The 27,137-nt window shown below is 45.3% G+C and overlaps 1 protein-coding gene across 1 annotated transcript in view; it reads left to right on the forward strand.

Moving 5' to 3' along the window:
- The window catches only part of ABHD16A (abhydrolase domain containing 16A, phospholipase), a 266,232-nt gene extending 240,023 nt beyond the window's left edge, over nucleotides 1-26,209 (forward strand). Inside the window, exons 19-20 of the mRNA XM_078646007.1 lie at nucleotides 15,613-15,659; nucleotides 21,392-26,209. Of these exons, the coding sequence (XP_078502133.1) occupies nucleotides 15,613-15,659; nucleotides 21,392-21,475 (131 nt within the window). The 3' untranslated portion in view covers nucleotides 21,476-26,209. The remainder of the gene's footprint in view (nucleotides 1-15,612; nucleotides 15,660-21,391) is intronic.
- Nucleotides 26,210-27,137: the final 928 nt, after the last annotated feature.

Below are 27,137 nucleotides of genomic sequence, written 5' to 3' on the forward strand. Positions count from 1 at the left end.
TCTTGGCCAAGGAAGCTATAGAAAGGGCCCCAGTTTCAGAAGTAGACAGTAGCTGTTATTCCCGCTACTTTTGATTCCGAAGAAGAACAAGGGGCTATGGACCATTTTAGATCTTCGGACCATCAATCTCTTCCTCAAGAAGGAGAAATTCAAAATGCTTGTTCTGGCTCAGGTCTTGTCTGCCCTGGACCAAGAAGACTGGATGGTAGCGTTGGACCTGCAGGACGCAAACTTTAATAGTCCCATCCTGCCGGGCCACAGGCGTTACCTGTGGTTCAAGGTAGGCTTCGAGGACTTTCAGTTTACCGTGCTCACCTTCAGTTTACCGTGTTCCCTTTTGGCCTTACCAGTGCCGCTCGGGTGTTCACAAAACTTATGGTGGTGGTTGCTGCTCATCTGCACAGGTTAGGGTTGTCAGTCTTGCCCCTACCTCGATGACTGGCTGTTAAAGGCATTCTATCCCCAAGATGTCGTCTCCCATCTTCATACTATGGCGAACCTCCTACATTTGTTGGGGTTCTCTATAAACGTCCTGAAGTCGCACCCGACTCCTTCTCAGCTGCTCCCTTTCATCAGAGCTGTTCTGAACATAGTGCAGTTTCTGGTTTATCCTCCGGAGCAACAAGTCCAGGATATTCAGGCTAAGATTCTGATATTTCAGCCTCTATCCTGGATTTTGGTGGGACTGTCCTACGCTGTTAGGCCTCCTGCATCCTGTTGGTAAGACTCGCAAGATGATGTATTCGAGCTCTGCTGTGGGACTTGAAGTTTAAATAAGTACAGCATAAGGGAAATCTCACCGACTTGATCCAGATCTCGGAGGGAACTGCAAAAGATCTGCTGTGGTGGTTGACGAACTGCAATTGAGTCAATGGCAGAGTCCTCCCCTTTCCCCAACCAGATCTCACGGTTGTGACAGATGTGTCACTTTTGGGATGGGGCAGGCACCGGGGAGAGGTGGAGATCAGGGGACACTGGTCTCTGGAGCAGACCGGGCTCCACATAGATTTGTTGGAGCTCTGAGCGATTCGATTGGCACTGAAAGCATTCCTTCCCTCTGTCAAGGGGAGGTTAGTGCAGGTGTTCAGACAACACCACCACCATTTGGTATTGCAACAAGCAGGGCAGTGTGAGGTCGTGGGCCCTTTGTCGAGAAGCCCTGCATCTCCGCACATGGCTGGAACAGCTGGGCATAACCTTGGTGGTTCAACACCTGGCAGGTTCTCTGAATCCCAGGAGGGACGAACCCAGCCGATGATCCCTAGCGGATCACGAGTGGCGTCTCAAGTCGGACGTGGCGCAAGGTCTCTTTCAGCAGTGGGGAGAACCTTGGTTAGATTTGTTCACCTCCGAAGAGAACGCCCAGTGTCAGCTGAGCTGCGTGCTGGAATTTCTAAGGCAGCTTTCCCTCTGTGATGCCTTTCCGCCCATACCACTCCTGCCTAGGGTTCTGAAGAAGATCAGGAGAGACCGGGCCAAAGTCATTCTAGTGGCTCCGGACTGGGCGAGGAGAGTCTGGTATGCAGAGCTTCTGAGAATGAGTATCAATCCTCCAGTCAGTCAGCCCCTTCGGAAGGACCTTCTGTCACAGCAGCAGGGGAGGGTTCTCCACCCGAACCTGTCAACTTTGCGCCTCCACACGTGGAGATTGAGCAGCGACAGTTGATAGCTTTTGACCTTCCTCTCAAAGTCTGTAACGTTATTCTGGCGGCCAGGTGGCCCTCCACTAAGGCGTATACGCCTGCTTTTGGCAGAACTTTGTATTGTACTGTACAGAAAGGTCCGTTGACAGTCTTTCTACTCATCTTTCTACTGTCCTTGTATTCATTCTAAGCCTTGCCCAGCAGGGCTCTGCCTTGGGAACTCTCATGGGTTATCTCTCTGCTCTGTCTGCTTTTTTGCAGCTTCCAGACCAGCAGTCTCTCTTTGAATCTCCTATTGTAAATAGATTTCTAAAAGGGCTTGCTCACTTATTCCCACCCATGCCATTTGTTATGCCACAGTGGGACCTTAATTTTGTCCTTACCTATCTAATGTATGCACCCTGTGAACCTTTGCAGAATTTTCCCCTCTAGCTGTTGACCCTTAAAACAGTATTCTTTGTGTTGATTACATCTGCCTGGAGGGTGAGTGAGTTGCCGGCATTATCTTGCTCGCCTCCTTATTTTATATTCCTTTCCGGACAAGGTGGTGCTTCGCACTAAGGCTTCTTTTTTGCCAATGGTTGTGACCCCATTCAATCTGGGTCAGTCCATCACTTTGCCCACCTACTTTGCTCCCTTGCATCCCTCTAAGGAAGAGGAGCGTCTCCACCGACTAGACCCGAAAAGAGCGTTGTCGTTCTACCTTGACGACACAAAAGAGGTTGGGTGGATGAGCAACTCTTTGTGGGGTACGTGTGAGCAAAGAAGTGAAGGGCAGTGCAGAAAAGGACTATCTATCTCTGGATCGTTTTCTGCATCAAGATTTGTTATGCCTTGGCAAGGAAGCATCCCCCTGAGGATTAAGAACCCAAACCACCAGGGGAAAGCCTGCGATTACTGCCTTGGCTCGAGGTGTCCCAGTCCAAGACCTCTGTCAGGCAGCGACGTGGGCATCTTTGCACATGTTCGCAAAATCATTACTGCCTTGATATGAGTCTGCAACCCACCACCGGGATAGTATGGCTTGGGTATCAAATTCAGAGGTAAGGAATCTGCAGCTAGAAGTCACTATCAGATGAACAAGTTACTCAACTAAGGTAACACATTATCTGGTAGAGACTCTATCTAGCTGCAGATGTCTTACAGCCCCACCCATGCCTCCCCACTTTGCAGACTGATATTTTAGGGCTAGAGTTGTTACCCCTTTTCAAGGCCCTAGTTTTGCTCACAACTACATCAGTTACTTCGTGGCTCTCCGCTTCTGGCAGTGGAAAAAAAAGAAAAGAACTGACATCCGCGTGCCTAAATAGGCACGCAACGTCATAAACGATGCAATGGCGTCAAGTGGAACCAAATGAAACCACCTGACGTCACGCACAAGGTGTATTGCTCAGCAAAAGTTTCCGGATCCAGCCTGAAGCCTGGGAAATTCAAAAGTAAGGAATCTACAGCTATATAGAGTCTCTACCAGATAACTTGTTCTTTGCTGCACTTGGCCTCATTGCAACACTCTTCAAATCACCTGATTTTAACTTAGTTCCATTGCCTTCCCTTTGATCTTGTAACATTCTGGTTACTTAAGCTGCTTTTTTGTTATTTACTTCTCATTGAGTGTCAACCTTATTTTTGGGGTAATTTAAGCTTTCCTTCTATAATTTACGCTTTTTATTTTCACTGTACTAACACATCTCTGGCTACATGTAGGTTCCTCACTTTTTAATTAGCACAGGCCATTTAGAGATATAACCCAAGGGTTTAAACCGTTATGCTAGCGCGACAGGTTTCTCCCACTAGCTCTCCCTGCAATGTTTTCTCATTTGTTCTTTCACCTAGCTTACCAATGAAGGTATACTTGTATTTATTTGTTTGACTTCAGAGATTATTACATGCAAATGGGATTTTAGAGGTTTTAGAACATCATTATTTAATTCTGTAGCTTCAAAAATTGCTTGCAGAGTCCTTTGTGTCAACAATGTTATGTCAAACATAGAGGAGCTCAAAGAGACAGTCATCTCAATGTCCAGGGAGGAATGAAGAGTATGAGATACAACTCCTTTCTCCAGAGTGCCTGTTTTGTGGCCGGTGTCCTCCACATTACTAAAACCATTTTTTAGTACTTGGTCATGATTCACATTTAGAATTCCCAGTTTCTCCTCCATAACCCAGACATCTGGCTGTAGACGACCTTCTAGTGATGTCATAAATAAACATGGGGACAAAGACAATATCAGTTAGAGACGGGGTCCCACTAGTGTCTGCTAGGTCTGTATTGTATTAAGAATGCTCCAACGCCAAACCTGGCACTGATAGATTAAAGCTCTTCACTTCTACATCACCTAATCTAGAACTTGCAGTAGGAAGGTCCGGCTTGGGTCATGGGTAAGTTTATTTTTAAAATGCTTTCCCACAAAATATTTTAGCAATTGTACCAATGAAGAAGTATTTCAAGCAACAGGCTCACCCTATATAGTATTATTTAACCCTTCACTATTCTCCCTTAGCCTATCGGCACCCATATGATAGTTTCCTTAACAGTGTCACTCTTTTCAGGGCTACGGAAGGGGCATCCCACATAAGGCAAAACCTGCCTCCACAACAACAGACCTCCCGATCCTTTCAAGGTAGAGGTTAGGGATCCATTCGACAGCCTCCAGGCCCTCAGGGGCAACGTAATACCCGGTCCCCGCATCCTCAACCCTCCTTTTTGTTTGCCCTTGGCCACATACATTGTCACCCGGTTTGAATCCAGATAAGTTATTACCTGCACTAGTGGCTAAGCATCACATCAGAGTGCTTCAAATTGTCACGGATGGATATGCCCTACCTTTCCTATCAACCTTCCCTCAACTCCCGACTCACCCCACATACATGCCATCTACACCACAGGGGCTTCTGGAGGACAGATTTTCCATATTATGAAAGAGAGGGTGCCAACATCAGAAATATTGATTGGTTGCTACTCCCACTACTTTATGGTTCCAAAGAAGGATGGAAGACATTGTCCTATTTAGATCTTTGACCTCTGAACTTCTTCTGGAAATAGGCCTAGTTCAGGATGCTCACCCTGGCCCAAATACTGTCTGACCTGTATCCAAGCAAGTGCATAGTGGCATTGGATTTGCAGATGGCCTGTTTTCACATCCCAGTGATGCAGTCCCATAGGTGTACGTTTCAGTTAGGCCCCAAGCACTTTCAGTTCTCAGTGCTCCCATTTGGCGCCCCTTGAGTTTAAAAAAAAATCTTTCTTAGATTTTAAATAATTCATACACCAACATATCAGTCTGAAACTTCAATCTGCTGCTAGCAGGAGTAAAAAACAGTTTAATGTTTAATATCTAGAGGACTGAAAATATGCACTGACCCTTTAAGAAACCAGCAGCTTCCTTATCTTAACATGCCCTGCACTGGCAGTTATCTTACAGGCTCAACTCTTTATTGCAGCTCACACAAAGGATCTCAGAACACTTGTTATCATATTCTGTGAGGTTCTTATCTCAAATTTTTGATTTTTCTGTCTTCACTTGACATTTCAACATGTCTGAAGCCTTTGCAGAAATACGTTCCTCTACAACTTCATCCTTTCTCTACTCCTCCAGTATATGAAAATCTTCTCGCCGGAGTAGTTAACTAATCTTATGAAGACCCTGGTGGTTTCTCATTAATGTATGTTATTCCAACATCTCCAACACAACCCTTGGGAAATGGAGTTCCTTCTGATATCCCCTTCTCACAGCGCCACACCAGGCAAAGCCTGGCTAGATGCAACAAATATACTTGACTGCAAACCATACATTACTGAAAGTACTAAATTATTGGCATATATCCTCAAAAAATGAGTCTTCATGCACACAATGATTTAGTCAAAGAAGCCCAGCACTAAATTACGACCATTATCCCACCTGAATACAGGATGCTATGCCTACGTCTATCAAGGCTCGACTCTGGCAAGCCCTGTTGACAGACATTCTCAGAATCCCTTTGACCCCTTTAAAAGCAACCTGGTTCCAGAATAACTGACCACATTGCCCGAATCACTACCACTCTTAATCTGCACCATAAAGCCATAAGGATTTTAAGCTGGCCTGTGTAGTACACAAGTCCTTACATGAGTAGCAATGTATCTGGCACACACATTTCTCGCATCAGGAGGTTCCCACTTACTTTGAAGTGCTAACTTTCTCTGCCTGGAAACTTAAATTATCAAGAAAGGAGAAAGTCTGAAGCGCACCTTCGCATGGAGTGCTGCCAAAATCTGGGCCACTATCCACCAGCCATGAAGGCGCACCCATTCTATGACACGGGAGCTTCAATAGCTCCTGTTTCTCACCATTTCCAGCTGTGATCAGTTACGAACCAGTTGTCAGTGGTTGCCAAGAATTAGCAAGCTGAAATTATTGCATAGGAAGGGGAAAGGATGATATACCTGAGATACTGTATTGCACTCTACGGGGGAGCTCCGTTCTCTACCATCTCCTTAGCTTCCTCTTGTCCGTCAGACTATAAACTGCCACTATGGCTGCTGCTCCTCTGATACTATCATTTCTATCTTGTATGTTACGGTTTTTCAGCTATTAACCTCCATATGTTATGTGCTATTTACATTACTATACTATAGTACCTTGTGCTGCTATTTATAATGCTCTACTGCCCTGGAGGGTTAGTTTACAGTATATAAACCTGGAAACATAAAACAAAAGTAATTGCAGGTCAGGCACTGTCTCCCTTCTCTCCCCAACGATTCCTCAAAATGGGGTTTTCCCTACCTGCTTGGATAGCTCTCCTTTAGGATTTGGAAGTCAGCTGTTTATGCTACACAACTGAAGCCAAAGTGCATTAAACTCTGTAGGAGCTCAGGGAGATCTGGCTGGCCATCAAAGCCTTCCTACTGCAAGCAAAGAACTCGCAGGAAATTGTTTGCATGAATAATACAAAGACATGTATTAGAACTGCAAGCAGAGAGGGGCGAGAACTTTTCCTCTAGCGCTAGCAGCTTATCTGTAGCAGTGGGCCCTGAAATACATCCTGAGACAGTTCAGATAAAACAGCACCAAGAATCAGTGTTTGCACCTACAATGCTGCAGACAGCTACCAGCAATAAGAGATCTTTTGTAAAAGGACAAGGAGACCCAATTCGAATTGGTCAGGGACCTTTCGGTAGTTGAACTTTTTTCTAAAGACAGTGGTGCCCAGACAAAAAATAGCTGAAAGAAAATAAATATAGACCCAATCAGTACTATATTGTAGAAATCTGTCCAGCCGGACAGATATTTAATGTGCAATCAATTCACTATTGCTGCTGTGGTGCTGTGACCGGCAACACTCATGTTGTGAAGACTAGAGATGCATGGTCCTGGAACCCTTCTCGAGGCCGCGTCCACGGCGTGGCTTACATTGCTAAATATACATTCTGGATCTTCCCTAACCGCACTGGCACAAGAATCTTACTCCTGTCTGCACAAGCGGCATTAAGGCTTCTCCAATCAGTTCCTCCCTCACCTTTGAATGCCTTTCTCTTGAGCTTCAATTGAAACACCGTTCACCGCTCAGATTCCATATCATTTACCGCCCGCCTCGTAGTGGCCCTTCGTTTATAGAAGATCTCACTGACTTCATCAGCGACCAATACACACAAAGTGACAATCAGACCTTCGTGGGTGACTTCAATCTCCACTGGGGCGTACCACAAGACTCCTCTGCAAACTCTCTGGCCACCTTCCTCTCTACAAACGATCTTATCCAACACTGCATTGAACCAACCCACTCTAAGGGCGCAGTCCTGGACCTTGTTATTTCTAAAGCAGGCATGCTTTCTACCACTACCCCAATTCATGTAGATTGGTCTAACCACCACCTCATCCAATTCTCTCTTCAACTTTCACACTCTATAACTCTTGGCCAACCCAAGAGGGCCATCTCCTGGTTCCGTGATGCCAAAAATATTGATGTCGGTCCCCTCTGTGAGTCAGCTTTGCTATCACTTCCAAGACTAGACCCGAACATAGCTGTTGACGACCTCACCTCCCAATGCCTCACAGTTCTTGCAGCTGAAATTAATAACGTCGCTCCACTCAAAAGCAAAAGGATAAGGCCCACTCCCTCAGCACCTTGGTTCAACAAATCCCTTTATGAGGAAAGGAAGCAGCAAGATTCCTGGAGAAGCAATGGAGGCAAGTGCCCTCCACAGACAATTTAGCCATGCTTCGCACAGCAAGATCCAAGTACCACAAGCATATCTTCCTTGAGAAAGCGGCGCACTTCAAAACCCATTTGACTCCGCCAAAAATAGACCCAAAAAACTATCGATCTCATCAAGATTCCGAGCTGCTCTCTCCCATCCTCCGAGGTGGAGGATTCTACTAAGAGAGCAGCGGATTTCGCTATTTTCTTCGATGAAAAAGTGAAATCACTTGTGGATCAGGTCGCTCATCCTACACCTCCAGAGGAGCGCAAATCCTTAGCCATTTGGCAGAGGTTTGACCCCATATCTGAAGATGCCCTTCTCAAGTGCATACGCGAAACAAAGCCCTCCAACCATTCTCTTGACCCTATCCCCAGTGCCATTGCCTTTGACTTCTATACCCATTCCCTTTCCTATTGGACCACTCTGATCAACCTCTCCCTCTGGCAAGGCTCCCTGCCTGTCTCCTTCAAAACTGGGCAGGTCACCCCTCTGCTTAAAAAGCCCACTGCTGATGCGAAGGACCTCAACAACTTCCGCCCCATCACTAACCTTCCCTTTCTTGCGAAGATCACAGAAAGATGTGTAGCTAAACAACTCTCTCGTCATAACAAGGACAATGATCTTCTTAACAATTGTCAGTCCGGCTTCATCCAAAACTGCAGCCCTGAAACAGCCCTACTGCAAGTGGTTGATGATGCGATGAGGATACTCGACTCGGGGGTCCTGTCTGCTAATTCCCCTTGACCTTTCTGCAGCCTTTGACACTGTCAATCACAACACCCTCCTCAATATCCTTCAACAGAGAATGGGCTTGGAGGGCACTGTGCTTAAATGGTTTGCATCCTTCCTCTCTGACAGATCTCAAATGATCCAAATAGCGAACAATCTTTCTTCTCGTGTGACGGTGGGCCAAGGTGTTCCCCAAGGCTCTATACTTGCACCCACATTGTTCAATCTCTACTTGGAACCACTGGGAAACCTCCTAAGCAAATCCGGGATTCATTATCATCTCTATGCAGACGACACTCAACTCTACCTCAAGGTTGCCTCCACTCATGATCTCTCCATCCTAAGCTCTACTCTCGACTCCATCCAAAACTGGATGGCAACTCATCAATTGATTCTGAATCCCTCCAAAACTGAATTCCTCCTCTTCTCCTCCCCACTCTCTCCTCCCCCGGTTCAATCATGGATGGATCAGATGAATCTACTAAACAATAAACCCATCATTGTCGACAGCGCAAAATCCCTTGGTGTCATTCTAGACAAAAAACTCAATCTAACTCCCCACATCAATTCTATTGCAAAATCTGCTCGTTACCAACTGCGCCTTCTTTGGGGAATCCGACGCTTCTTCCCGGAGCAGGACCTTATAACCCTGGTGCAATCGCTGGTCCTCTCCAGACTAGACTACTGCAATTCTCTTCTTACTGGCCTCCCCAAATCTCACCTGTCCCCACTTAAGTCTGTTTTCCATTCAGCTGCTCGCTTCATTTATGGGGCCAAAAGAAGCGATCACATCACACCGATGTTATCCACCCTCTGCTGGCTTCCCTTCGAGGCTAGAGCTATCTACAAGACCGCTTGTATCACCCACAAAGCCTTGCACTCCTCCTCTCCTCGCTACCTGGCGAATAAACTGAAACTCTCTGGAGGCTCTAGACCTTCACGCAATGCGGAGAATCTACTGCTTGAACCTCCCACTTTCAAGAAGGAGAGAACAATGGCCCAATCCTTTTCTGAGCAACGCAGTGAGAATCTGCAACTCTTTTCCGCCTCCGCTCCGGACCACCGCCTCCTCCCAGGCCTTCAAAAGGGACCTCAAAGTTCTCCTCCTCCAGCGACACCTCCAAAAGTAATTCACGTCCTCATGTTATTGGAGGAAGACTTCCCACTACTAAAAAATTCTACTTCCCATGACCATGGAAGTGCCTTCCCAGTGTGTTCTTGTGGTTGAGAGTCTGCCTTTTTGCAGTATTTTCCATGTACTTGTGTTTGGTGCCCTTTTGTAACATGCACACACCACTTTGCCCTTGTATCACACGGTTTGCTACCTCCCACATGTTTTTACCTTTGATACTTGCACAAGTGCCACCTTTGCCTACGTAACGCTTGTTTTTGTGCCTGAGTGTCTAGCACCTATTGCAGTATTATACCTCAAATTATACTTTGTTTTCTCTTGTAACTGCACACTTGTCACTTTTTCCTCTTGTGCACTTTTTACTACCTCATGTATTTTTGGTTGCTCACAATTTTTACTACCTCATGTATTTTGTTTGCTCACAATTGTCACTATTACCTTATGTAACGTAACGTATGCTTTTGTAATCTGTTCTTGTGTAATGTTTCTCATTATGTTTCATTTCTGTTCCTATTGTGAAGCGCTCTGACGCCTTCGGGTAAAGTCCGCGCTATATAAAAATGCATAGGCAGGAGGAGCTACGCTGCGAAGCAAGATGGCCCCATAAGCTCCCGGCTCCGTCGACCTCCGCCGGCAGCTCAGATATCCTGCTTTCTATCCTTTCCTCACGCCGGACTCCCGTGCATATGACGTGCTCCTGACTCCTGCGGTGCAATCCCGGAATTTCCAACTTACCGGGTGACGGAGATATGTCGTGTTTTCTTTTCGGCCTACTTCAGGGCTGAAGCCGGGGCCTCGATTTCTAGCCCATCCGGGTTAGAGTTGATCAACATCGGCTGTGGGACCAGGGTTGTGTCCGGTCTTCCGAACTCTGATCATATTTGCATTTACGATTGGCTACTCAGTAACCGGCTTACGCTAAGGACACGATACAGTGACGCAAGTGCACATCGGTAGCCGCGGTCGGGGGTCCGACGCCCGGAGACCCTGCTGGGGGGGCCGGGGTTGACGGGCTTGGGCCCCGCGAGCGGCGAAGGTGTCGATATTGCCAGTTTTGAGAGCGCCCACTGTTGTCATCGGCTCCGTGTGTGCCTGGTGCCTCGGAGTTGTCCTCTCCGGGGTTCGAGTCCTGCTTCGCCGCTTCGCGAGAGGAGATGGAGGGGACGGACGGCACACCAACGTTGAGGCTCGTAATGGCCACCATTGGGGCGCTCCACTCTCAAATCACCGTCATGTACCATCAGTTGTCTGTAACGCTGGACAACGTCTGTCTGAGACCGGACGACGACACTCCGACATGCTATCAGCAAACTGTGGTTCCCGTGGAGTACTCTGCCTACCATTTTGAGGTCCCCGTGCGGAAGCCTGATTCAGCCCGCTTTGATGACTCTGGCCTCATAGATAGCGCACCTATGATCAATCGTCAGCTTTCCCTGCTCGAACCTTGCTCGGCGGAACATCGTTGCTAAAGGTTTTGATCGCCACAAACAGTTCTTCAGTGACTATCGGAGAGGTTTGCCATTCTTCTTCACTCTTCCTTGCCGGTTTTGTGGATGTCGCGAACTTATATCCTGTCTTCGATCCGATTTCATTGACTTGAACTTTTATGAACGCTTCAGTTTCCTCATGGCGACTGTGGCCTGGGCGACAAGGGCTCTCATAAAGAACCGTTCTGGCCAGGGTTGACTTTGACTTTTAGGGTTTGCTAATTAACGTGATATGTGCCGGGATTGTACCTTATAGTGTAACGGGAGTCGGGTGGTTTTGTTGATGTCCTCCCCAGGTTGGGGTTTAATACTTTGCTTCAACGGTGGATAATACGTCTTGGGGAGGTCGCTGATGGCGGGGTGGTATGGTAGCCCGGGAGTGTGTTTTTTGTTCTCCTCCTCCGCTTTTCTTTTCCTTCCTTTAGGGCGAGTTTACGGGGCGACAGGCTCACTGTTAATGGGGTAGGCCGTAGCCATTACAGGGGTGCAGGGTGGGGGGATGCTGGGGGTGGGTTTGTTATTTTAGTTTGTTTTGTTCTATGGTCCTTTTCTTTTCCTTTCTTTCTTTTCAGGGTGGTTGGCTATTTATCCTTCAGTTACTTCTTACTCTATTGGGCGTCTATACTAGCTTTTACTTTACTGTCTCCTAAGAGTGGGTTTTCTGGATGGTACTCGCACTAGATCGCTCGCTAATAGATTATCCTTTACTCCTTGTCTGCCTCTGCTGGGCGTTGCGTTACTACGGCTATATTATTCGTTACCTTCTATTGACTGCAGTGCGAGGTACATCCCCCCATCTCTAATTGCTCCTTCTTATATGGTGTGACGCCTCTTATAGTAATGCCACTACTGCTTCATCAAAAAAGAAAAAAAGAAACCTCTGTATTATCCTGTTTATTGATATCGCATTCTACCAAACGCTGTAACTTGCATCACAGCTGGTGCCAGGGCTGTTGACTGATAAGTAAATTTCCTATTTGATTTGCTGAGTTTACGGCCGACCCCTGTGGTTGTAAGCCTGTGTTTGTAATGCTTTTGAATGCTTCAATAAAGGTTTTCCCCCAAAAAAATGCATAAATAAATAAAGCGGCTTGCTCCAACTTGAACTATCGTCACCATGGAACCCTGCTACCCGGCCTCAGCCTTCCGGAACGTCATCCCTCCTACCTGCACCCAGACCTTTATTTAAATGGTCCCACGGCGGTCATTCTCTATCTTGCCTCCAAAGGCAGCCCGGCCATTGACCCAGGCAATTAAGTCATATGTAAACAGGCATGCTTATTAAAATGTCGTGAAGATGATCCCAATATTTTCTTAAGGGATCGAAACGCTGTCGACACCTTGTACACCATATACACCTTTTAAAAAGTCCCAATTTTCGTGTAATAGTGTCTACTGTATATTCTGTTTGTTCTATGAAAAATGTGATGAAAACAAACATTTTCCCTTGCCTGATCCCTTCACTTTATATTGTACGTCTTTTTTGCTAAAGTTTGATACAGGCATGTGTCCCACTTAAAACTGCTTTTTGTTTACTCTTTGCAAATATTGAATTGATTGCACATTAAATATCTGTGCGGCTGGACAGATTTCTACAATATAGTACTGATTGGGTCTATATTTATTGTCTTTCAACTATTTTTTGTCTGGGGATCACCAGTAATAGGAGAGGCCCAACAGCCAACTGTCACTTATACTAGCGTGCTGGTGAATGTTGTAATGGAATATTTTTGCATCTGATGAGAAACTCAGATCTCTCCTTCACACCAGCAGATGGAGTTACCCAAGGGTCCCATGAAGAGGTCTTTTCAACAAGATGTTTTGACAAGTTTTTTTTTATAACTTTCCTCCATTTCCATAGAGTCTGGGGAACCATCCACAGTGATTTAAATGGCACCGGCTTGGGCCGGAGAACACACGTTCTTCGAGCTTTGGGGAAGTGTAGATATGGACCCAGACGCCTCGTCTGTTATCCTGGTGCAGTTCAAAGGTTCACCATCTTAGCACAGTAGCTGCAATAAATGCGTCGCTCAGAACGCAGAGCTTGACTTTTAGACCTATCACAGAGAATATCCAGGACTCCTCCTACTTTGCAATCTTATGTGTTGAAAAGGAATCATTTTACTGAAAAAAATGGACCTACTCTCAATGTCTCCCCAACAGTACTTGCCGTATCTTCTCCATCTAGCAAGAGCTGGACTCAAATACTTATTTGTAAATCAGTGTATATCTGGCTGCCATCCTTAGATACTTAAGGAAATCAAATTGTCCATCTTTATTCTCAAGTATTTTCAGCGTTCATGAGGGTACTTTTTCAATATGTTCCACTAGGAAGACTTTGTCATAAGAGCTGATTCTGGTACTGACTACTGAAAAACAATTTGGAACCCATCCAAAGGAGCCTCATCCAGCATTTGTCTTGGAAGACTGTTTTTGTGCTCACGGTCACAGCAGTCCGATAAATGAACAAGATGCAGACTTTTTGCTGTAAAGAGCCTTACTTATGTTTCTTCATGGACAGGATGGTCCACAGAACTAATAACATTTGTTCACAAACTACCCTTTTTACTTTATCTGACTCAATGTCATCATCTTATTTATTTGCACAACCATCTACTGCAGCAGTTACTGCTTCACTCTCTCAACTTCAAAGATACTATTTTTGGCAAATTTGAGCAACAAGGTTACACACTGGTGTAGGAAGACCCTTTCCCAGTTGTGGTAGAGTTCTCTCAGTGAGAGCTTCTTTGCTGGAGTGACTGAGAGAAATCTGGAGAGTGGTGACTTTCAGGCAGACTCATGCCATGGCCAAGTACTATTGCCTTGGGGTAGAGCCCAGACCAGAGTCTACAGCGGAGAACATGTCAGTTCAGTACCTTTTCATATAAGATGAGCCTCATTCCCAGCTTTCAGTTTCTCTGCTACTGTTTTGTAGCCATAATTTACGCTTTTACATCTTCAAAAGATCCAGTTTTGCTAAACACAGATGAGTATGGTATCTTTCATACATTCATTTGCAACTAGCATTTCCTCCCATTTCATGGGGTTTTGAAAAATATTAATTTTTGATGAGCTTTGAAAATCTAAGCAGTTAAGAGTAAGTATTGGGTGGAAAACTCTTGTCTTTATTCGACTAATTGTCTGGAGTTTGTCACATAATGAAGAAGGTAGACTACACCTAGTATACAGCTGATTTCAATGTTAATTAGCTGTATATTTGTACAGATGTGTAAGCACTGACTACGGAGGAATAATTCAAGCATGTGAATCTATGAAAGTTACCAACGCTATAGGACTGTAGTTGGAGGTGAACAACATATTTCATTGCAGCCCTTCTCTGAAATGTCCTTATTGTGCAAATGTGCAGAGCAGCTACCGAGAGATCAGTCTCAACACGTTTGTGAAACACTGTTGATTGCATTCAGACACATGCTCGAGTAGTTCAAGCTTCTATGCAGAACCTGCCTTGCTTATTTGAAATTTATCTTCTGGCTGTTCACCACTTTTCCACTATTCAGCTTAGACTTTCACTCTAGAAGTGATAGAAAGGAGCTTGTTATTCTATTTAGTTTTCGGGATTAGCAGTAAAGATTTTGTGAATAAGGAAAAGTTACTTGAAATCCTAGTGCACCATTGAGGGAATCTTAAATAAATAATATGCATGCTTCCGTTGAAGAAAGCAGTAGCTTGAGCTTAGGCAGACACCCTTCTTTTGATATTCTAATGAAATGAGCAATCTAACTTTCATATTCCTCTAACCTCTTCCGTCCGTCAGACGGCCCCTGGCCATCTGACGTCACGGTGGGCGTGTGCGTCGGACAGCCGGGGGCCGTCCGACTTGCGCACGCGTAGATTTCGCACGCTCAGATTTCGCACGCTCATCGGCGAAATGTGCGCCGCATCGATGCAGCTAATATTTCAATTAAAATAGTCACCTATAACGAAGAAAGGGCAGACTCCTTTGTTATAAGTTCCTAACGTCCAAGGGTAGAGCTAGCTTTCAAATGCCAAAGCAGTGCATTTGGGGTTGCAGAGTGAACCTGGGGCCTTAACGGAACAGTGGAATTTTCTCTTGGCAAGAAGCTAGCAGCGCATTTCTATTTTTTTGTTTTAAACAAAGATTAATCATAAAATGTTGGGGGTTGCTGCTTCTCCATTATCAATTTTAGGGTTTAATTGCTTACTTCGGAAACGAAATCCTACATATATAGACACTGATGCTAAATAAAAAACGTAGAACAAAAAGATGGTCTCTTGAAAATCTGTGTGTGTTGATGCTCATAAGCTCTTCTATATAATATATATTCCCATGACAAAACTAGGATTAAAAGTAAGCACATTTTCAGTCTTTTTAATCTTCAACACCCTAACTTGCTTGTTTGTGGCTGCACATTCCACGTGTGCTGCGTTGACTAATACTGTCATTTGTACCATGTATAGGGGAAGATATGACTGCAGAAGGCAAAAGGCAGCTTACGTTGTTTTTGGTAAGTTATACAGCATGTTGACTCCTAGTAATTATCAGTTGTATGTTTGAGCTTCCTTCTCCTGCACAACTAAGACACTAATACTTTGTTGTTTATGTTATGTTACTGGCTGCTCTATACAGCTCTTCTTTGTGTGCAAGTCCCGATCTACAGCTATTGCTGGACTAGAATGGAAATATGCCTAGCCTTGGTGCTGGTAACTTATTTATTTTATTTATTTATTTTATAGTATTTATAAGGCGCACAGCTACCCACAAAGGGTTTCCCGGCGCCGAATTAATGAAACACAGGGCACAGCTAGAGAGAGAACAAGTCCGAGGGTATTTATTTGTCGAACAACCAGGTCTTTACACTTTTCCTAAAGTTCCTGTAGTTTTCTTCTTTGCGTATTTGGGTGGGCAATGTATTCCAAAGAGTTGGACCCAGATATGAGAAGGATCTCCCGCCCATTCTAGCCCGTTTATACCTGGGTACCGGAAAGGTCGCTGATGTAACAGAACGAAGATTACGATTGGGAAGGTAGGGCTTGGCAAGATCTTGAAGATACTTGGGAGCGGTCCCAGCTTTGATTTTAAACAGGTAGCTCAGGGTTTTAAAGCGAATCCGGTTTTCAACCCTGAGCCAGTGAAGGTCCCTAAGATGTTTAGTAATCCTGGCGTGTCTGGGGATTCTACAAAGCAGTCTGGCCGCAGCATTTTGTACCAGTTGCAAGCGTCTTACTACTGCTTTGTTTGCACCCAGGTACAAGATGTTACCGTAGTCAAGCCGAGAAGTTACTAAGGCATTGACTACGGTCTTCTGGGTGATAGGTGGCAACATCCAGACAATTTTACGTAGCCATCTGAGAATGGTAAAGCATATGCCCGCCACTTTGTTGGCTTGCTGTGTCATGGAGAGGTTGTCATCAATGATGACCCCAAGATTTCTGACCTGAGTGGCTGGGGGCGGAAGCTTGCCCAGTGATGTCGGCCAGTGTGAATCGCTCCAAAGGTCCTTATTATTCCCTAAGAGGAGGACCTCTGTTTTGTCCCCATTTAATTTAAGCTGGTTACTTCCAATTCTATTAAGGGCTCGGAGGCGAGGATTATGCCTTCTTCCTTCACTTTATTCTCACACAGCAGCAAGAAAACAACAATAACAAACTACATTTACCATGAACACTTGGGAAAACAAAACCGTCTTATCGGGAGTCCTTTGTCTCTGCACTCTGGCCAGCTCCCATCATGCACTGCTGCTGTTTCCTCTTCCTCTTTCTTTGTGCGAAGCCCATGTCTTTGCATTCTCACACACCCTGCTTGGGACCGTCTTTTCTTGCAAAAGAGGCAGTACCTCAACCAGCAACATGTCGCATCAATAATCGCCAATAAGCAGAAAAACCCATGAATGGCTTACTTACATTCTTTACGGGGATGGTCTACTTCCGAGAAGTCATTGGAGGGGATAATCCTCGCCTCCGAGTCCTTAATAGAATTGGAACTTACCAATACCAAGGCTAGGCAAATTTCCATTCTATGGCAAGACCGGAGGCTTCGGATTATGTCAGTTCAAAGCTTGTCGACAACTATCCTCGCCACTTCCAGCACTGGCTTGAAATAGAACCTCTTAAAGGTGGAATCCGAGGACCAATCGGCTGCCCGCATCAGATCCTCCAGACGTGCCCCTAGGGCAAAAGCTTTAGAGGCCATCGCCCCTTTGGCAGAATGAGCACCGAATTGCTTGGTATCAATCCCCGCCTCCTGCATAACCCAACGCACCCACCTGGCTATGGTTGGGGAAGAAACTGCTTTGTATGGTTTGCGTAGCGCAATGAGCAGCTGTCTTTCGCCCGGAGGGCGGGAATCATCTGTAATTTCTTCATAAGCACGGAGGCATTGCACTACGCACAATTTTGGGGAGTCTGGAAAGGCCTGATAAGAAATAACCCTTGCATTGGATTTAGTTCTTCTACTTACTGTGAAAGACACTCCATCCGGTGAGAACACTCTGGCAGAGATATCTAATGCTCGCACATCAGAAACACGCCTGCAGGACACCAGGCACAGCAGCATTGCCAATTTGGCCGTTACTTCCTTCCAAAAAAGAAATCTATTCCGTTGCCACGACAGACAAAGGTTCAAAACTCTGTTCACATCCCAAAGGACCGAATAATGAGGCTCCGGGGGAAGCGAGAGGCGAATTTCTCTCAGGAGCCTACACACCAAGGGGTGTTCCCCCACCAGGGAACCCTGCACCACCATGTGATCAGCCGAGATTGCCGAACGGAAGGTATTAATGGGTCTATACGGCAGACTCTCCTCAGCCAAACTCGCCAGAAAATTAAGGATGTGGATTACATCTGCCCCCACGGGATCGAGACCCCGTCGCACACACCAACGACGCCATTGATGCCAGGCTGACCTATATCTCCTGGTCGTGCTATCGGCCCATGCTTTGGAGAGCAGGTCCTCAGCCTTCCCCGAAAGTCCCAGGAGCGTCCAGCGATGCCAGAGATCCTCCAGGCCATCAGCTTTGGAGATCCCTCCTGGACCAGCCAATGGGGAACCAGGCCGGGATTGAGCAGAATGTGAGGAGAGTGGGGGAGTAGGATTGGAAAATCCCAAGAAAGTTCCAGAAGAACCGGAAACCAAACTTGAGACCTCCACCATGGCGTGATCAACACCACTTCCGCCGACTGCCGCCTCAAGAGGGCCGACACTCGCGTAATCATGGAGAACAGGAGAAACGCATACCCCTGTTCCCCCGACCAGTCCTGAAGGAAAGCATCCGTCGCTTTCGCCAAGAGATCCAGGCGCCAGCTGAAGAACCTCGGAAGTTGATGGTTCAGGCGTGACGCAGACAGGTACACTGAGAAGGGACCCCACTTCTCCGACAGCAGGGAGAACACCTGAGGATCCAACTTCCACACCCTGGCATCCAGGAGGTGACGGGAGTGCCAGTCGGCCACCTTATTCTCTTGTCCCGGTAGGTACTCCGCCGTGACCGATATCTGGTAATCCAGACAAAAGTGCCAGAATTCCCTGGCCAGATTTGCCAGCATCTTGGACCTGGTACCCCCCAGGTGGTTGATATACCGGACAGCGGAGACATCCTGAGGAGGACACAAGACTGCACTCTGTCCTTCGTCCAGCATTGCACAGCAAAGGACCCTGCTAGTAACTCTAAGCAGTTGATGTGTAAAGACTGCTCTTGAGTGGACCAGGCGCCACCTGTAGAGAACTCTCCGCATCTGGCTCCCCAACCGGAACGACTGTCGTCGGACTCGATCACTATGTCTGGGGCCGAACCGAATATCGCACGGCAATTCCAGGCCTCCATGTGCGTAAGCCACCACTTCATTTCGTCCCTCACCTCCTCCGTCAGTGGAATCAGTTGAGAATACGTCGGGCCTTGCCTGAGGTGATGACGCTTTTAGGCGCTGCATGGCTCGGTAATGCAAGGGCCCCGGGAATATGGCCTGAATTGTTGACGAAAGTAGGCCAACCAACCGTGCCAACTGACTGAGAGATATTTGAGGCCTTGCCAGGGTCTGACGTAGCTTGTGCCTGATCTTTGCCATTTTCTTGGTGGGAAGACTCAGGGTGGAGGCCACGGAGTCTATATTGAACCCCAAAAAGGTTGCGCACTGAACCGGAACTAGGAGGGACTTCTTCTCGTTGATGACAAACCCCAACCCCTGAAGGAGGTTGACCGCCGTCTACAACTGAAGCAAAAGCCGTTCGGGACATTGGTCCAAAAACAGCATGTCGGCCAGGTAAACAATCATCCTCACACCCCACGCCCGCAGAAACTCCACTACCGGCCGCAGGACCTTTGTGAAGCACCACGGAGCAGAGGATAGCCCGAAAGGGAGTGTGGTGAATCGAAGACCTGACCATCCCATCTGAACTGCAGAAAGCGCCGATGGGGGGGAAATATAGGAACCGTCAGGTATGCGTCCTTTAGGCTGAGTCTGACCATCTAGTCTGCCGGACGCAACACATCTCGAAGGAGGTGTATGCCCTCCATTTTGAAATGGTGGTACACCAGCCACTCGTTGAATTCTTTTAAATTGATAACTGGCCGACGGGCACACTCAAGCTCTCAACGCTAACACCTAACATAACAAGAAGCATAAAAGAATCCCCAAAACCCCAGGAGAAAGGCAAAAATCGACTTAACTTGCTGCTGAGCAGCGAAGAAAGAGGAAGAGGAAACAGCAGCAGTGCATGATGGGAGCTGGCCAGAGTGCAGAGACAGACAAAGAACTTCCGATAAGACTATTTTGTTTTCCCAAGTGTTCATCGGAAATGTAGTTTGTTATTGTTGTTTTCTTGCTGCTGTGTGAGACTAAAGCGAAGGAAGAAGGCATAAGCCGAAGCCTCCGGTCCTGCCATAGAATTCACACTTTGCTGAGGGTAATGTACCCATTTGACCCCCTGTGCTTCCAGCTGCAGTAGTACCAGTGCCTATTAACACACAAAAGATGATAGGAGGAATTTTTGCAAATAGTCTAAAGCACTGACAATTTCTCTGGGTAATATTCTAATCTAGTGGTATCCGTCCACTGTGCCACTCTAGACAGAGACCCACGTTATGCAAATCTGAACTGACAGCTCCTCATCGGAACAGTCAACGGACAAGTTACCCTCCTGAAGGGAACACAAGCAGCCCCAAACTGGTTTTGGCCTTGTATGGCTTGTTAGCATAGCTTGGATCCTGTGCCACAGCAAGCAAGATACCCATATCTGGGCACACCTTTAGGCATGTAGGCGTTACATCAGACACACCCAAGGCAGTGGGAGGAATGTCTGTACACAGTCCCCCCTGACAATCGTTCTTGGTAGCATCCCAACCCATTGTTTTTCGTCCACCGTGCCACTCTAGACAGAGGCTTGCTTATGCCATACTGATCTTCCTCCTTGTGTCACAGTCCATCTCAAACTGGCAGGTAAGGTACTCTCCCTTGCCTATATATACAGGTGCATTGATATTCTATGAATTTACCTCAATCCTGCCTTGCAGCCTATTCCAGTATTGGGGTCTGCATTCAACTCTGCCACTGCATTTCAGTATTCAGCCCTAGCCCCCTCTGCTATCCGGGCCACGGCCGGACTGGTTACCGGGCAGTTGTGTGTGCTGCCGAGCAGGGGGATGCTTTCGTTGATGGGAACCTGTATGTGCAAAACGAAATTCGTTTTGCTTTTTTTTTTTTTCAAAGCGCACGCAGGTCCCCATCAATGAAATACACCCATACTACGTAGAAATCATCCTCCTGCTCGGCAGCACACACAACTGCCCGGTAGCCAGTCCGGCCCTGTTCCGGGCCCACTTACACTTACACTTCAGTGCACCTATCCCTCACTTCAGTGCACCCATCCCTCACATCCAGCAGCACCCCCCATCCCCTCCCCCAGCTGTTCCAGTACTGGGCTCTTCAGTACTCTCTCTAGTTGTATACATAGCTCTGCCATTTCAAGCTTAGCCTACCTTTTGCCATCCTTTGTATCTTAGCTCCTCCATTCTAGCCTTGACTTTCGGTTTCAGTTGTTATAAAGAAATGATAACCAAAAATGTTTCTGCCTTTTTAACTTTAACATACTTTGCAGATACACTATGTGCTTTTTCTGTATTAGGGTTTATGTGAAGGTTTGTCATAATATCCCAGTTCTAAACTTTTAACTAGATGCTGCTCATAACCCAGTCCTTCTAAAACACACTAATTAATTGATGACTATCCGTTAATTCCCAAACAGGCTCGAAAACACATGAAGAACTTTGATGCCACTCACTGCACGCCGCTGCCTCCCCACGAATTCCAGATGCCCTGGAGTTTGTAGCAGTCTCCAGAAGGAGGAGATCGACTACAGCAGAGCGACATTCTAGCACGTGACAACAGTTTTTAGGAGCCGAGTGAACATTCCAGTGGCACAGATGGTGTTGACATGCCGCTGTATGGCCCATATGTGGCTTCTGTATCATGAACTGTCCGGGGTTGATGGGAGACTGGTATCAGCTCGTGAAAGGGACTGGATTTTTAATGTGAAAGCTTCATTTGGAAGTTCCTAATGCTAACCGCCACTATTGAAGCCAGTTCCTGCCTCATTGGTGGGTAACACTGCATATTTTCCACAACCCTGTCTGTCATTGTTTGCTTAGTAGTCAACCATGGCTGTGAATAGGCCAGCAGAGGTGGCTAGGCTGCACTACAGAGATTAGGGGGTCTGCAGCAATCGGCCACAACTTTGTAAACCATGTGACAAGATGTCAAATATTTACACAGGATGAAAAACTATAACCCAGCTAATCGATCTGTGGCTTATCCTCTGTGATGGGGTAGGCCACCAAAGCAGCATCAAAGAGTAGCCTGCCGTGTTGAATGATCAGATATTCACTTTTACCAAATTCTAATACATACTGTCCGATCAATATGATTGGGAGCTTTCTGCTGCAGCAAATTTAGTTTTTTTACACAAAGTACAAATCAGTGGAGAGACCTTTATGCTTACACCCATGTTTCTGTTAATATACAGCAGACATGAAGGAGTTTACTGTCTCCTGAAAAACAGTCCAAAGGAAGAAATTAAGTTTGTGTCTTATTCGTTAATGTAGCACATGTAGACCCTAGAGCATAGTCTGTGAAATCGCAAGTCTGATGTCTCCCAGTGCAGTCAGGCTTGTTATTCTTTCTTTGTAAGTTGGACCTGATGCCCTCATAGGGTGACTGGGTCCTGTGTCCATAGCAAGATTTGGTGCTCCTGGTCAGCTGGCAGTGATGTCCATCAAGTAGAGTAGCTACAGGCTCAATTTGATAAGAGGAGGTCTACTCGGTCTCCTTGTAGGACAGTGGAACTCTCCTTTATAACCAGGCCTGTTACCCAGAGAGTAAATGGGCACCAGTATCACATAAGGGAGATGGGCTCTTTTATGGGTACAGTGTTTTCATGGGGTAGCTGTTTGTGGTCTCATCACAGAGCATTGGTCTTTTATGTTGTTTTGAGGATACCCAGGTAGCCCAGTTGTTGAGTCTAGTGTCTAAAAGAGCAGAAACGTTATATGGTCTGTGAACCAGTATAATTCAGATGATGATGTCTTCTAGATGTTGAGCTCTGCATGTATGTAAACCCAGCCTTTGAGTAATGCCTCTTCCTTAGGCTAGTTTTGGTTCTACCCTAGAAGTTGGAAGGGTGCGTAGATATTTTTTTAACTGAAATTTGTTCTTAAATACAAAAAGATAACATAGAATTAAGCTGATCTTTAGGACAGATAACATTGATGCAAAACTGTGAAGTAAAATTCTGCAGGGAGTATCTGAAAGGAGAGTGGAGGAACTAGGGTCCTAAGGTGAATCAACGTTTGGTGAGTGAGTGAAGACCAGGAAGGAAATGAAACCACAGGCGGGGATGTTAAGAGAGTAACTTACTCCAGGACTAGTTCTTTCATAGATTCACTTACTAGAACTATCCGCCATCATCAGCCTGAGCTGGGAAACCTGATGATGAGTAATAATTCAAGGATGTGAATGTAATACCAACCCTGGAGAACTGTATTAGGCAATCCTTTCCTATAGTCTCTTCAGCTTCTGTCTGCTCATTCCAGATGTGCTGACGCCATGCGCATTTCCAGTCCAACAGGCAGGACTCTTTACATTGCAGACTTCTCTGCTGTGCCGTTTTCTAACGGTTCCTATTTAACAGATTTTTTTGTCTCTTTTTGGGCCCATGTTTATTTGAGGTTATATGTAAAACACTCAATGTTTGGTTATTTTTCTGCAATGAAGCCACATTTATCTGCTAGATTTACAACAGTTGTACATTTGACATGATCAATTTATGATTTTGCTGTCTATCTACTATTGTTGAAGGTATGGAACAAATTTAAACCTACATGTGTAACGAACCGGAATACCTTGCGTTCTTGCTACATAATCACAAATCACACTGTAATTTCTGGTTTTGGGTCGCATTTAGATCAGTGTCACTGTAGGTCAAGTTTTCTGTGTTGTCTCACCCAATTATGATGGAAAACAATTACTACTCATTGTGTCCATCATGCATAGATTTACATGCCAATGATGTAGGATATTGAGTATGAAAAGGAAATGTTTTCCTGCATTCTTCTATTGTTTAAATCCAGTGTCAAGATCTTCTACCTCTATAATCTTAAAGGCATTCTTAACATAACATATTCTTCCCATGTCAGTAGATCTGGGGTTTCCCTACCTATGTGCTTGTGAAGCCAGAGCCCTCTGCATTAGCATCAACCTCGGGTACTGCTGAAGGGAAACAATGCTGCAAACCTTTAAATATTGGAATTTACTGTTTATGATGACTTGCCTTTCTTCGAAGAGTCCACGCTACATTGATGGTCCAGTGACTGTTCCGAGACTCTGCAGACCAATATTTTAAATAATGTGCCTTTTAGATGAAAAGGTTCACATCCATTTGGAGCTTGAATCATAATGGTGGACTACACAGGAGCGATATCTGTGAAATGCGCTCAACATACTCATTTATCCAATTGTGTGCATTTGGTGATTGATTTCAGAATCTTAGAACTTTCATGATACTTTTGCAGCATGGAACGAGAATGCCTTCCACCTTCCCGCAATCTATCGCCAGAAGGGCAACAAGAAAGTTCCTAGAGAAAGACTAGTCTGTGCACAGATTTATGAAAAAATGCAATGTCTTGGGTGTGTCCTAGAATTTAGCAGAAGACTAAAGAGCTGTCTGAAGGACTGAGTTGGAAGAATGTATAAATGTCCGGTTACATTTTACAGTAGGTTCTGCCAGTGATAGTCAACCTGTAAGCTTGCCATAGAGAAATGACAAGAGTTACTTTTTAAACTAGAGTTTAACTTTATTGTGGGTCATTATATGCCTGCATCATTTATAGAAGGTTGGCTTCTCTAATGATTCCATCTTTTCCTGTTCTGGAGGTTTAGAATATGTCCAGTGCCCACTTCAATGTGACCCTGATCTACCGCTTGGTACTGTTAGAGTTTTACTTGATGTCTGTTAAACCTTTTGTCAGACTCCACGTATTACAGGATTTTAATTCTCTCGAGGTAGACTGGGTACTTCATAATACCGGTCTTTCTGATAGCCATAACGCTGATATTGTCATTTATTTTTCTTTATTGTCCCTTTTAATTGCATGCCTAATCCTGTTTTTTCAAGCTCTTGGGCCAAACAGTATGGCATTTAGAGACCTGTTCTTAAGCCGCATCCTCTTCAGTCCTACTCATGGCACACCCTACCGGAAGATATGCCTAAGAACCTTACAGGTCATAGAAGGAATATTGAGCAGCCCGAGAGATGGTGGTTACACCCACGCCCAGTTTCGTTATTACTTCCTCTTCTAATCTCCTGTGAGTTTAGACTTCCTTCATACCCCTGCAAGTGTGAACTATAGTATAGCCAGGAAGAATCTATGGACTTAAGTCTGAGGAAGTTGGAGGACTAAACAGCATAAGTTACGCTGGTGATTAACCTATTACTCCAAAATTGGATTTTTCATAGATTCATCTGCTTGGGACATAACCAGCCTTCTGCTAGGGAGTTAGTCAATGAGTCAATCCGAGTGAAGGACACAAAAGCTGGCGTACTGTAAGCCCATGTGTGATACTGTTTCCTCTTTTTTCACAACTTCTTCAGTTCTGTTCGTGGAGTGATTACCAAGCTCAACCTTTGATAGATGAGAGAGTCTCTGCACCAATACTTTTTCGTAACAGGGCCTTAACTAACGTCTGGGGTATAGTGTTCGTTGAAAATGTGAGGAGTAGCACAAGGGACAATTTTGCAAACCATTTCAATTATACATGCCTCTGGAATGCTGTATAACTACAAACTGCGTTATCATTCAACCATAGTGTTGTGGTACAATGCGTGTTTCTTCTGGCTGTCATGTTTGGAGGCACATACTCGAATATGGCAGTTTGATTGCAAGTACTGCACAGACTGACAAGTGAGGATGGGCATGCACAAGGCTTAAGCACTAATTTATTGTAGATCTCTTGCAGCAAATTAAACTTCTACTCTGTGTTCAATATGGATACTGTGTCAGCAATCTGCACACCAAGAAGGAAAGGACCTGCCTTCCTAAGGAATAGAAGGCAACTGCCCAAAGTAGCATAGAGATATGACGGAAGTTGGGCATGTGGAACTGGAAGAGTGATGATTCAGCAGACTGAAACGGATGATTTAGGGAGGATGACATTTTTCAGGTACATGGAAGAGCGATTCAGTGAAAGGCTGCTTGCCATAAATCAATTGCTGTTAGCTGATTTTTGTCATTTGTTTCCATTTGGAGGATTTCCATTTCCTTGGACTAAAAATACTGCCAGATTCCACCAGGTTTTGAGTTTGATAAATGAAAATCTGCAAGAATTTTGTTGTAAGGCATAGCACATTTAATCCGTCTATACGCAACCAGGGCCTCGAGAAAGCAGCACTGTTTTGCAGATTTTGCAGCTCAAATAGAAAAAAAACTGTTGGTCCAATGTCAGGTTTCAGTACTTGTTGCACTGTTGTCTAATCTGAGTCATTTCAGCTGAATAAAACATTTCTAATAGATCTATTGTTTGTCCTTTGTAATCAGCAGTCCACAACCTTTTGGTGTTTTGACTTGTACATTTTTACCCAACCCCTAGTATAATTATGAGATATGGAGAAATCTAAGGGGATTAACAAAAGATGAAGTTGAAGTTAGATGAAAAACACCTAGCACAACCACTCCTCCATGTCACCTACCCATGCTTGACCTGGACTTCGCATGGTCACCAACGTAGTCCATCATGGGATCTTTATTTATGGTTTTAAACCTGAACAGGTCCCATGGATGTTCCGAATTCCAGATCACTTGTAATATATATGTATTTTTGTAAAAATACCCTATTAAATGTATATGACATGCAGAGGCCTAAACTGCATTTTGTAGTACTTTTAGCAGTACTATAGTCGGTCAACTCGCATACAACTGTGAGAATTTAGTATTTGGTATAAGTTTCTCCCCAACCTGCACCTTCTCAGGTATTCTTATATATCGGCCCCCAGGATCACTAGGCAATTTTTGTAAAGATCTGCCAGAAGTAGCTACTAATGGTTCCTTCCTTTCTTCTAATTTTTTTATCCTGGGTGATTTGAATCTACATTTCGATGATCCTGATTCCTCTTCGGTGCAGGATCTTATTGATTGCCTCGAAATTTTCCAAATCAAGCAAATAGTGACTGGTCCCACTCCACTCCACCCCCATAAATTGGGACATCTGCTTGATCCTCTGTTGACTAATCTCACAGATATCACTTTTGTTGAGACCTTTGCGGTTATTTGGTCCCATCATTTATTACTATCTTTTATCTGGACTCCTCAAAAGCTTCCTCTATCCTTTGCTAAAACGAAAAAGTTTGAGCACACATAGTCTAAACTCTCAGTTAATGATTGGGTGACCAATCTCAGAAATTCTATTCCGGTTTCTCATTCTGATCCTATGGTGGCGAATGA

This window comes from Lissotriton helveticus, chromosome 5_1 (assembly GCF_964261635.1).
Source record: "Lissotriton helveticus chromosome 5_1, aLisHel1.1, whole genome shotgun sequence".
Lineage (NCBI taxonomy): Eukaryota > Metazoa > Chordata > Amphibia > Caudata > Salamandridae > Lissotriton > Lissotriton helveticus.